Raw genomic sequence first — 12,789 nt, 5'->3', positions numbered from 1 at the left:
TCACATGGTACAAGGCTGTTGTGAATAGCCTTGTACCATGTGACCTCTGTGATCATTCACAGATTTCACACATAGTAAGCAATGATGTCACAAGTGACATCTTGCTTACTACTTTGCATGTGATCACTGATTCGCCAATCAGTGATCACATGATCGGGACCTTGTACAGAGGTCCCGTCCGACGATCGGTGTTTCACTGTGTCCGGAGGACACAGCGGGCACCGGATCGTGGTGGTGCGCGCTCCCAGGGAGCGCGCACAGCTAGAAAAGGCGGGTGCCCTTTATGAACGGCAACCCGACCCTGGACTGCCACCGCCCTGCCGTTTATAAACAGCAGGCGGCCGGCAAGAGGTTAAAGAGATTTGTTTTCAAGGATCTCCTAAAGGGTAGTTCACACAAGAATGCGGTTCAGGAAACCCACATTTCATGCATGTGCACCACACTTGTGATCTTCAGTGGGTGTTAGTGTTAACTTAATGCCACCCCAAGTGCAGGTCGCAAATGCAGTGTGTACAGTATGAGATCTGGTTGCTGTGCATTTTTTAAAGTAGTGCATACATTACCTTTGGTGTGGTCCAGCGCAATTTCAGCCCATTTCAGCCCTTTGGCTGCAAGCACTGATGAGATGCCAACTGGCAGATGTTTTTCCAGCATGCCTGTTCTACAGAAGCCAGACGTTCGGCTGTACACATGGGCATGTCAGCCGGTTTCTGTTGAACTGGCCAATACTAGCTGAAATTCAACCTGTGTGTACCAGGTATAAGTCTTGCACAGTAAAGCTGGCCACACAGTTGATACAGACTAGCATTTTGAAGGAACGTTTATGCAAATATTCTCCATAAATTGATCACCTGATGAATGTCATTTGAAAGAAATTCAAAATTTAATTTGCTTTTAACATTTTAATTTGGAGTAAATGTAATTTCCCGACTGAAAATCATATTCACTGTCAGATACGTGTTCATTCGAGAAAATTTTTCCATCCCGCACTTTGAATTTTCTCATCACTAGGGTCGAAAACGACTGCTGATTTGACTCCACTAACAATTAGAAAATTATTATTATTATACTGGATTTATATAGCGCCAACAGTTTGCTCAGCACTTTACAATATAACGGGAGGCAATACAGCAACAATACCGTTAAATACAAGAGGGATAGGAGGGCCCTGCTTCTTGGAGCTTACAATCTAGGAGGGAGGGGCTAGTGGTACAAAAGGTAGTAACTGTAGGGGATGGACTGGTTGGAAGAGTAGAAAATTCCATTATTAGCTGAGGGCAGGATAGGCTTCCCTGAAGAGATAGGTTTTCAGAGATTGTCTAAAAGTGAGCAGAGTAGGCGATAGTCTGAATTGGGGTAGAGAGTTCCAGAGGATTTGGGAAGCTCTGGAGAAGTCCTGGAGACGAGCATGGGAGGAGGAGACAAGGGACCTAGAGAGTAGGAGGTCTTGCGAGGAGCGGAGAGTACGGTTTGGGTGATATTTGGAGACAAGATTGGTGATGTAATTTGGGGCAGAGTTATAAATGGCTTTATACGCTCTTGTTAATGTTTTGAATTTTATCCATTGGGCAATGGGAAGCCAGTGGAGGGATTGGTAGAGAGGGGTGGCAGATACAGAACAGTTAGTAAGGTGGATAATTCTGGCAGCAGCATTCATGATAGACTGAAGAGGGGATAGTCTGCGATTAGGTAGGCCAATGAGGAGTGAGTTACAGTAGTCAAGGCGAGATATAACAAGGGAGTGAATAAGTTGCTTAGTGGTTTCCGAGGTTAGGAACGGGCGTATCTTGGAGATGTTGCGGTGGTGAAGTCTACAAGATTTGGACAGTGAAGGGATTTGGGGCTGATAGGACAGATGGGAGTCTAGGATTACACCTAGCACCCTGGCATGAGGGGAGGGACTGATGATTGTGTTATTGATCTTGATGGAGAAGTCAGGGGAGGGGGCACGGGCTGGGGGGAATACTAAGAACTCAGTTTTGGAAAGATTGAGTTTGAAGAAGTGGAGTGACATCCATACCGATATGTCACTTACTAGGTTAGTAATGCGAGAGGAGACTACAGAGGTGGGGTGAGGGGTAGAAAGATAGATTTGTATGTCATCAGCATAGAGATGGTACTTAAAGCCATGGGAATTATCAAGTGACCAAGGGAGGAGGTGTAGATGGAGAAGAGAAGGGGTCCAAGGACAGAACCTTGAGGGACCCCTACAGAAAGAGGGAGTGAAGAGGAGGAGGCCGCGTTATAGGTAACGCTGAAGGAGCGCTGTGATAGGTAGGAGGAGAACCAGGAGAGAGCAGTCTCTGAGGCCAAGAGAGTGGAGTTTTTTGTGGAGAAAATTAAACAAACATTCTTAAAATGAAATATTTCAAACAAAATTCTACTAGTGTTTGGCCAGCTTAACCCCCATAGAGTTGAATACAGATGTTGTCCTACTGCCTCCACTATAAGCGAGTGTCCCTACTAATGTCTATCGGGAGTTAATGGGGCCAATACTGGAGGTCATTACAGCACATAGCTTGTAAACACCATGGGGGGGGGGGGGGCATTGCCATCACAGAGTATGCTCCAGAGTGGTGATTCATGGTTAGGTCAAAGTAGGAGGCTGAATGGATTTCTAAAAAAAAGTGTAATTCTCTTTGGGGTGCAAATTGTTCTGATAGATGACACATTTGTCATCTGACTAATACCTGTTAAATGCATTAGGACAAATCCAGCTACTGAATATAATATATTTCTAATACCTGGCCTTCATCATATCTATGAGTGCAATAGAATTTTCTACACAATATCATACAGCTATTTTTGGAATGGTGTAATTATTTTGTTAAATAAAATACTTATAAACTACCATCAAACAATGCCTCTAGTAATTCTGTTTTACAACAGAAAATAATGTCTAAGCTCTGCAAAGCAACAGCATTATTAAGTGTCATAGACTCTATGAACCCCGATGTGATCCAATGTTCTGCTGTAACCACTTACAGTATGTAGCTTATGTGTCTGTGCCCTAAAGGAGTGAGCATTGTTAGAACAGAGAAATGAAATTCTCTCATAACTGCTTGTTACAATCTCTTAAACCTTTCTTATGTGCATTATAATGTTAACAACAATTCATAATCAAAACAATTCTCATGTTGATCCTTTAAATGGCGTTTTATCCTACAACAAATCAGAGCACATATTAAAATGATATTTTCTTGAACCCTCAGGCTGGTCTCACACATAGACACTCTGAAATAAGACTTGATTAAAATGTAGCATATTGAGCTCTTAACTGCTTCCCCTTTGCAAATCCAATTTAGGCACTGCCTCTGCCATCATAAATATTACAAATTAAATTTCTTCTACTTTTCTCCGTCTGGACATTATCATCTGCAGCTCTTCTATGAGTTTTAATTACATTTCTCACGAAGGTGATTGAGGGGGATATCAATATTTTTGTGATAAAGGGAAAACAAAGACTAAGCAGAAAAAAAAAAATTAACTTTTTTTTTTTGTATGCTGGGGATCAATGAGCCGGCGGGTGCAGTAACTCACAGCAGCCAATCACTGATAAGCTGTTAGTAGTTTGGTGCAGCCGGGCTAATGGAATGATTGCTGTCGCAGTGTTATAGAGGAGACAGGAATAAAGTAGGAAACATTTGTAAACTCGTGCTGCTACTGCAGTTAAAATCACTGGTTTTAGCACTTGTTATTTCAATCTCTGAAAGGTTTTTAGGAACAAGGGCACTGTACTTGTTCTTTTACCGTTCAAAACAGTCAACATCACTTTACATTTAGCAGTAGATTAAGACTTAAACCCAAACACTGACAAGCTGGGAAGAATCATGTCATTTATTCTAATCACTCCCAAAAAACTATTGGTTTTATTAGTCCTTCTGTACACTATGGGGTGAATCTATATACATTTGCATAGCAAGTCACTCAGTGAAAGTACAATTTCTGTGCAAATATTGCAAAAAAAACCAAAAAAACAAATGCTATTGGGCTATTTTCGAATGGAAAATACCTCATTGGGCCATTAGATGGTTCTAAGTATCATAGGAAATTCCTGTGATACTTAGCAGCATCTAGTGGCTGAAATCAGTACCTTTTTAAATGCGTAAAAAAAATATGAGGTTTGTTTTGCCCCATTTGCACAGAATGAAAGTACATGCACTTGTACTGGGTAAAATGATATGCATATGTATTATAGATACTGTACATCCCTATATTTGAGGCTGAATACCAATATCTATAAAAATATATTAAAAGAGAAGTATTGTTTTTTTCACAAATTATATTTACCTAGGTGGATGCAGCATGAGTCTGATGCTGCATCTGTCTCCCGCCGGCTCTAAGTGTAAGAACTCAGCGATCACATGACCACTGATCACTGAGTTCTCGCTGCTGCTGTGAGCAGAGAGTGATGATTGTCAGTTACCACTCTCTGCTCAGCCCCCATGCTCACTGGAGCACTGGGCTGTGGAGAGGAAAGGAGCGGCTGGCTCAGGCTCTCAGCGTCTCGCTGAGAGGCTGAGCCAGGTGTCACTCCAGTCTTTGGGGTGGATCCTGACTTTCCCCAGCCTGGACCAGCTGAGTGATGTCAGTCGACAGCGGGCTTCAGCTCACTGTCAGCTGAAAATGGGTCACAGGAGTATAGAACAGACTGCACTCTTGTGATCCACTGGAGAAGTACAGCCAAAAGAGCACTGGATGTACTTCTCCTTTTAAGCTCCTGCAGCCATTTCTGATCACATGCTATATATAATACAACTAGATTTTTTTCTACAAAGTATCTAGCCAACATTTAACTTCAGTGAAAAAAAGGCAAATTATTAGATGTTTAATGAAGAGCTAGGCTAAACAAATTCAAACATTGCATAGCTTGAGTGTATTGCCTCACATGCAAAACATTTAAAATACTAGAAAAGCTACAATTTCTGGGGAAATTGTGTGAAGTGTTCTTGCCCCCACCAGTAGTCTACAACTCACACTCTAGCTTTTGTCACTCTGCTGCCTGCTCACACACCTGGGTTCCTATGGCAACTCACTCTACAGCAAGGGCAGAGAAGAGCGGTTAAAAACAAACTGCTCCAACTTGCTCACTTCACTGGCGTTTGCCATCTTTACACAGTTGTAGTTTAAAAATTATAAATCCTATACCGAAGAGCTTTATATTGTGAGAATCCCAAGACCCAGGCCTACATTTTGATGCATAGTATGTCTCTGAAATATTAAAAATGAAGGCACAGTCACAGTTTAGAAATTGACCTTCAAATTTGAGGTGGCTAGAGTGGAGTTTCAATGAATATCAATGGACGGCGTGAGTTGCAAACAAATGATTATATTGTGAAAACTATCAGGACTATGGCTTAGTCGTGGACATTTTTAGTGTCAGCAGGGATAGCTGAACGTTTTGATATAAGATTTGTGTAGGTGGCCTTGAAAATGAGGGAGTGATGGCAGTTTAGAAATCATGTCCTGATTTTTCAGCTCACACTCTAGCTTTTGTCAGTTCCCACTCTAGTTTTGAACATTCCGCCATTCATTCCTATGGGACCAATTTCACCACAAAAATGCCGATATTTTGTGAACCATTCGGCGAAACATTCCACAAAGCAATAGCGCACCAATCGGGAACAATCCGCACGTTTCGGTATATTACTGTCTATGTAGTGTAAAAACTGTGGGAGGAGTTAGGGTGGTAAATTTGGCTATAAGAAGAATATATATATGAGATAACAGTAAGTGATCTTGCCATGCAAGAACAATTAGTGAATGCTGTCATGATATAACATAGTACTGTAACACTCTCTTCTATGAACAGACTGCCAACACATTCATTCATCTTCAAGTGCTGCTTCTTCATGTCAGTACTCCACAGCCTCCCACAAAGAATGTTTCAAAATGATTACACTAAGATCTCATTCAGATGGGTGAGCAGAACCATCCTTCAATTTGAGCTAATTTGTGGGAATCCACATCAGAAATGCGTGCAGACAACCCACAGAAATGGATACAGACGCAGTGGCTGCACAGTCACATGTCAAAAGTTTACATGCATGCAGGAGCGGGTGCACAGATCTGAACACACAATGCCTGGATTCACATGCAGACAGTGGCTTAGATTGGAGGATGGGTCAACTGCCCATCTGAATGAGCCCTAACCAATAATTTCCAGGCACTGGAAATGTAACCTCAGTCTGCATCTGACCTTCTCATCTCCTCCATTTTACTCACTTTCAGGGCTTCTCACAGGCTTTTTTGATATCTTCTTTCAACAATGAGACTTATAACAGGCACAACAGATGTTCAAACTCAGGAACTCCAGTATAGACCAACACCAACAGAGTTCCCATGAGAAGACAGAATGTTAAGTGATTTATCCCTCGTGTGTTTACCAAAAATTTAAATATCAGTTTTAAGTGGACTGGTCCTCTAAGTTATTTTAAGTGTTATATCTTACATTTATGTGAGAATGCACTTTTGCTGCTATAGCAATTTCAAAATGTATTCCAACACTAAAAGTTAATTGACAATACCAAATGTGACCTGTATAACAAATCCTAAGGAAGAAAGCTGCTTCATAAATATGACTTTGTTGTGTTGTAATCTCCTTTCACATCAAAGTTAGATATGCATTGCTACTTTTTAGTAGTTATCCTTTAACGTGTATGTGTAGCCAAAACTTTCTTTTCTGTTTTGAATTGAGTAGGGAAGAGTTAACACTCCTATCAGGTTATGTTATGCTGTGTCTGTCCTGCTGGGTAATTTACCCCAAGTTTTTTGTCTTGGAGGAAGCAAGAGGAAATTAGGAAATTTCCCCCTCTTAAACTGATGCCCTTATTTGAAGACTTCCCAACACTTTCTTGTTGACAATGGTCAACAGGACCAGTAGGAGGTTAAATCTCTCCAGCTGGGACGCTCCATCTTTCCAGCTGGGACACACAATAAAAACCTGACAGAGTGTCTAATCGTTCACTACTCTATCCATAACTAGATAAAAAGGTTTGCCTTTAACTTCCTCTTAGCACCCTGCACAAAGATTCATATTCTGCGGTCCTCATTCCTACCAGACCCCCACTGTGTGGCCTAATGAGTGCCGCACAGCTGTCACTACATTGTCTTCAGGCCAGGCATTAACAGAAAAAATACTATTTATTCTTATGGAGACACTGCTTTCTGCTGGGATGCCTACTGTAGGATGAACTCTATAGGAATGACTTGAGATTTCCTACACTTTTGTAGAAGGAGCTGCCTGTTTGGGAAACTGCAGAAACGACTGTGCGAGACCCAATGGATTGCACAGTATGGATCTGGCAGAAATGAGCCAAGTGAGTAAAAGGCCACAGGAATTGGCACCAAAATTAATTCAGCTTCAATACAATTTTTTTTTACCTTTACATGCACTGTCATGTTTTCCAGATATGCCATGAATCCTTGAGGAACTGTGACAATTCCAGTGAAGTTTATAGAGAATATGGTTCTATGAAGATCATCCAGGTCATCTAGTAATGTTCCTGTGCAGTCATCATCACATGCTAATATTTAAGAAATAGAGTAATTACGATATATTAGTAACCTTAGGATCCATGTATTTCTTGCACTGGTTAAAAGTCACTTTGTCTGGAGAACTGCAGTATTAGTTGAATTCCACAGGCTATCATAGAGACCATTAATTTCTATTTAGGACACAGGTGTTCTTCAAAATTATGAGTTGTTCTAAGGTCTGTTCACTGTTCCTTTAAAAAAATGTCAGTCATTGCTGGTGAGTGCTGACTCTTGTTTTCTCCACAAAGATGAATGATCTCTGTGAAGACATCTGCACTATTCACTTAGCACAGAAATGCAATATGCAGTTCATATTCAGTGAGCATGAACAAAGTCTGTAGAAAGTTGTATATAGGACACCTTAGGCCTCATGCACACTGCTGCTACTAAATGTGAGTTTAGGAGCTTTTGGCGTTTTTTTGCCAAAGCCCCTGAACTCAGATCAATACAAACTTATGTTTCCATGCACATATAGGCTTTTACCAGAGTTTAGGAACAGCAGAGTTTGGAGGCAGTTAAATGTTCCTTACCTGAACACAGAAGACTCGCTTTCAGGAGGAACGTCTTACCAAAAAAACCAAACACGCAAAAACGCGTGTAAACGAGTCTAAGTGCAGGCTGCGTTTAGCACTTGAGCGCTTATTCATTTCAATGGTAAGTACTCTGACCAATGAGACGAAATAACGTCCAAGTGCTAAACACAGTACCGCATTTACATGTGTTTTCGCCACTTTTCTGCTGCCAGGAGAGTTGACATCTAGGGGTGGTCCAGTGTGCATGTTACCTTACAGTTATGCATTGTTCTGATGAAAAGTAATTTGTGTCATTGATAATATATAATAGCAAATGTAAACTATCATGTTCTGCACATAATTTCTAGAAACCTGTCACTGAACAAAGGACTTAAGTTGGATCAGATTTCATCAGAAAGAATGGCATTAGGGAGGCCGGCTACGGAAGTGTCACCTGCACATGGCAGGTCCCACAAGTTTCCATTTCTAGGTCACATGGCATTAAGTTGACGTGGTACTGAACTGGAGTGCTGACAACTGCATTATTTTCAGGATCTGATGACATCACTACCCAAATACAGAGCTGCTTTGGGACATATGATCAAAAATATTAGCTTCAAGTCTCATGACCTCGAGCAGAACTTTGTGCAGCCTGGATTTTATAGGTGGAAGATAATACCTACCTGTGCAGTGAAGTAAATTAATTAAAATCTGATGGAATTCTACTATAAATCTGATGGATGCTTCTATTATCTGAGTCCCAGGCTCCATACCTGTACCTGAGCAGTTAAGCTGAACTTAATTAGCGATGTTCCTGCCTCTGGAACCACTAAGTGTCCCATGCATCAAATATTAAATTCTAACAGATGCATCTTTGGTGTTGACACATTCTCTTTGATATTGTGCATTCCTTTATTAAAACTGGGGTTTGGATAAGCGTATTAATGCATAACACCTTACATGTAATGATCTTTGGCCAAATGGATAAAATATCTAATCCGACTGGCTGCTGCTGGTCATTAAACTGTGACCTCCACCAGTGCTTTTTGCCCTTTATTCTTAAAGCCCAAGTCCAGCCAAAATTATTGTGTTTTAGATAGTATTTTTGCATGTCTGTCTCCCTTTTGTGAAGCCATAATCGAGACACATGCAAAAAAGCCACATTTTAATAGAATGAAGAGTTAGAACTTTTGATGTTTTTTGTTTTTTTTAGATGTCCATGCTTTCCTGTCCTAGTGATAATGACATACCCACAATTTCTTAGGCAAAGTGAGGAAGAACCTCCACCAAAAACAAAAAACTGATGGAAATCTTAACTCTTTCACACTTTATCCAAAACTAAAAGTATGTCTGGAATTTGGCTTTAAACAATTCTGCTGATTTTGATAAACTGAATATGCTATTCCTGACCAATGGTCTGGAAGGTTTTGTTGACATAGAAATATGTGTTTTTTTATTACTCTGTTTATTCTCTATTTTTATTACTCTATTTAGTGTTAAGTTTCCGGAGTCAGCTACAGAACTGCATTTTATTCCAATGGGGAAGGGAAGGTAATGCTATAAGCCACCTACAGGATTCTCCACATGTGATCTAAGATAAAATGACACAGTGTATAAATGACGGAAACTCACATGTGCATTGCTGTTCCAGGAGGATATGCCTGACTTCACATGTATCACAAAGACGTCCAGTCACTCCAGGCTTACAAGCACATTGGCCAGTTAATCTGTCACAGTGATTATGCAAAGAGCCACTTGGATTGCAGTCACATAACTGGCAGCTGCCATCTGACTCACTTGGATTGCCGAAGTAACCAAGTGAACACCTAAAAATGTGAAAGCAGAAAAGGATCTTAGTATGCTTGTGCTGTCATTAAACTGCATGGCTAATAGATCCATTGATGACAAAAGTGTAGGGAATAAATAAAGAATATATCTGTGGGAATCTGTAATGTTTATAGGAACCTTGCACTAGAAGAAACATGGGGGGTGCCATTGCTGATCTTGTCTAAATATACTAGGTTTCTGGCTGCCTCTCACTTTCCGAACTAGTTTCTAAACAAACCCGCAGAATAGAGAGTCTCCTTATCTACATACTTGTTCTAGGTCAGTGGCTCAGAGACTTCTGAAACAATCTGATCAGCATGACAGCCAAACAACCTCCACATTCTTTTAGTATAAAATCTGGTTTGCCATACATGCTTCTTCACATCATAAGACTGAACAGATCACATCAAAGCAGATAAATTGACAAGCAGTGATGTTTATATCATGAAGCAAGGTAAAATTCCTGGCTTAGTAGTCATAGATGTTCTCCCAACACATTCCCAAATAATATAAGGACCTGCAGGGGTGTATGTCATGTTCTCAATGCCATTTTCTGCATAATGTGTAAGATACTTACATTTCCAAGGAAGTCACTCTAGTCTAGTGCTTGCATGCTATGTGCAGACTTGTCAGGACACAGTGAGGAAGCAGAAGCAATAATGGGAAAGAAGTTAAGGTTATGGTATCACTAAAGAGCTGTATTGGGCAGCATGAAAGCATGCTATTTATAGGTAGACTATGGGAATGGCCTTGAAAATGTGCACAATATGTGCACATATTGGCCCTCTCCCTCTTTAAAGGATAAGCTCACCTTTTTAAAATGTTACATGTTATACCCACATTTAGGGTTTAACATATAATATGTTCAGCAGCTCCTCCTCACTCCCTTGGCCCTCCCCCCTGCCACTTGTGACAGTGGGCGGTTGTTCTTTTGCCCTGCAGCACCAGTCACATTTAAAATTGGTGTGGCTGTGCAGCTGGAGTGATCTATGATTGAAAAAACAACATGTCCTGTCTGACACTGCAGCAAATGGCTTGAAGTTCTCAATGGACTACGAGCACGCTGATCAGTACACTCCTAGTCCACCTGCTCTTCCTCCAGCAGAAAGGAGGGAGACTGTGCAGGATCCCGACATTACACCCACAATCCACTGGTTGTGAGTGCAATATTTTACAGGCTCCTGTGTAAAAAATTAAATAAATGCACTTTTTTTTGCAAAAATATGCCCATTTATTATTTTTTAATTAAAAGTAAATTTAGCCATTAAAAATCATCTAATTTTAGTAAGTGTAAAATGTACCTGTAATGGAAACAGTTAGATTTATATTTACCTTACCTCTGTCTTCCTTGTTGCTGGGTGTGACACTGCCATCCTTCTAGGCATATTCTTGGGGAAAGCAGATCAGGCAAAATCTCATGAGAAGATGCTGCAATCTAATGTAAGAGCACCTGTTTGCAAGATTTTGTCTATTCTGTAATCCCCAAGATCGATTTGGTAGAGATTTGACATCACAACTGGTGTAAACTAAGTGCATATTTATGAATGTAACATGCTTTCTGTTTCTTATTACCAAAGATGCATATGTGCGGTGTATGGCTGTCAAAGCCCACACTCCCTACCACTCCACATATACGGTAAGTGGTCAGCAAGAAGTTAATTTACCTTAACGATTGGGACCTGGGACTCCCGATTACGGGTCACAAGATTACTGTGATCTGTTTTTTTTCTCTCTGAATGGAGGAGAGCGATGCATTGTATCTCTCTCTCCTTGCAGAGAGGAAAAAAAAATAACTGTTTGTAAAAAAAACCCCAAAAACTATTAAATAAATATTAAAAAATACTTAGATCAAGGTTTGATCTAGTTCAGTGCCAGGGTTAGTGTTTGGATCAAGGTCAGGGTCAAAGGTCAGGATTTTTTTTTTTTAATTTGGTATCAGTGTCAATTAGTGTCAGTGTGTTTTAGATAAAAAAAAACAAAAAACAAAATGCGCACTATTGTTTCAGGGCTGTAGTACATGTACAAACAACAAATAACATACACATATATGGTATCACTACGATCGTCAAGAGCTGGAAAATATATTTTGGGTTATTCTTTGGTGTAGGTTATGGTAGTAACAAGAAACACACAGCTAGATTTAAAAAAAAGTATTATTTTTTTACTATTTTGGGCCAGTTTTCCTTTGATAATAAAAAAAAAATTCAGGAACTATCCATTACTATTTACCACCAAATGAAAAACCAAAACGCGGTATAATTCACCTGGATGTACAAAGTAGTTGTGATGAAATGTACGGTTTTACTAACACTGGTCAAAGTTGTAAAATTTTACTTAGGCTTTAAGATTTGTTTTACCCTTTGGTGTGAAGGGGTTAACCTACCTTTCACAGTACTTGCCCTCATATCCAGGAAGACAGGCATCACAACGGAAATCATCAATACCTTCTAGCACACAGGTTGGGCTAAAGCTGAAAGAGAATAAATCACTAGTTAATAAAAATGTAAGAAGTCATAAAAAAGAGAGTACAATGAGTGAGAGAAAAAGAGAGTGATAAAAATGAAACAAAATTAAGGTTCATATTTAGTCCCCTACTATGATAATGCATCTGAATATACATATATTATAAATATGTAAATAAGTATGGAAATAGTTGGGTTTAATTCATGATGCTATCACAAAAAGCAGATACAGACATATGGAAAAGCTCCTACCTGTTAGCGTTTCCCTTGGGACAGGCACACAGTGAGCAATCTGAGATTGATCCTGTCACCTTGCCATAGTAACCTGATGCACAGACGTGACAGTGGTGTCCTGCAGTATTATCTCTGCAACCCTGTTAAGTGTAAAAATAGATGTATAAAACTGACATATTCTATATGTTCTCTACACATGCATACTGTACAAACACATT

The 12,789-nt window shown here is 40.1% G+C and overlaps 1 protein-coding gene across 1 annotated transcript in view; it reads right to left on the bottom strand.

Annotated features, from left to right (window-relative positions):
- Nucleotides 1-12,789, bottom strand: part of LAMA1 (laminin subunit alpha 1) — a 250,596-nt gene that overhangs the window by 89,299 nt on the left and 148,508 nt on the right. Inside the window, exons 30-33 of the mRNA XM_089683630.1 lie at nucleotides 12,590-12,711; nucleotides 12,259-12,345; nucleotides 9,681-9,874; nucleotides 7,384-7,526 (exon numbers count right to left, since the gene is read on the bottom strand). Coding sequence (XP_089539756.1) covers nucleotides 7,384-7,526; nucleotides 9,681-9,874; nucleotides 12,259-12,345; nucleotides 12,590-12,711 — 546 coding nt within the window. The remainder of the gene's footprint in view (nucleotides 1-7,383; nucleotides 7,527-9,680; nucleotides 9,875-12,258; nucleotides 12,346-12,589; nucleotides 12,712-12,789) is intronic.

Source organism: Staurois parvus, unplaced genomic scaffold (assembly GCF_062004578.1).
Source record: "Staurois parvus isolate SC_StPar_1 unplaced genomic scaffold, SC_StPar_1.0 ptg000317l, whole genome shotgun sequence".
In the NCBI taxonomy this organism is placed as follows: Eukaryota; Metazoa; Chordata; class Amphibia; order Anura; family Ranidae; genus Staurois; species Staurois parvus.
The sequence above is the reverse complement of the archived record's forward strand: the minus strand, read 5'-3'. Positions and strand labels throughout refer to the sequence as shown.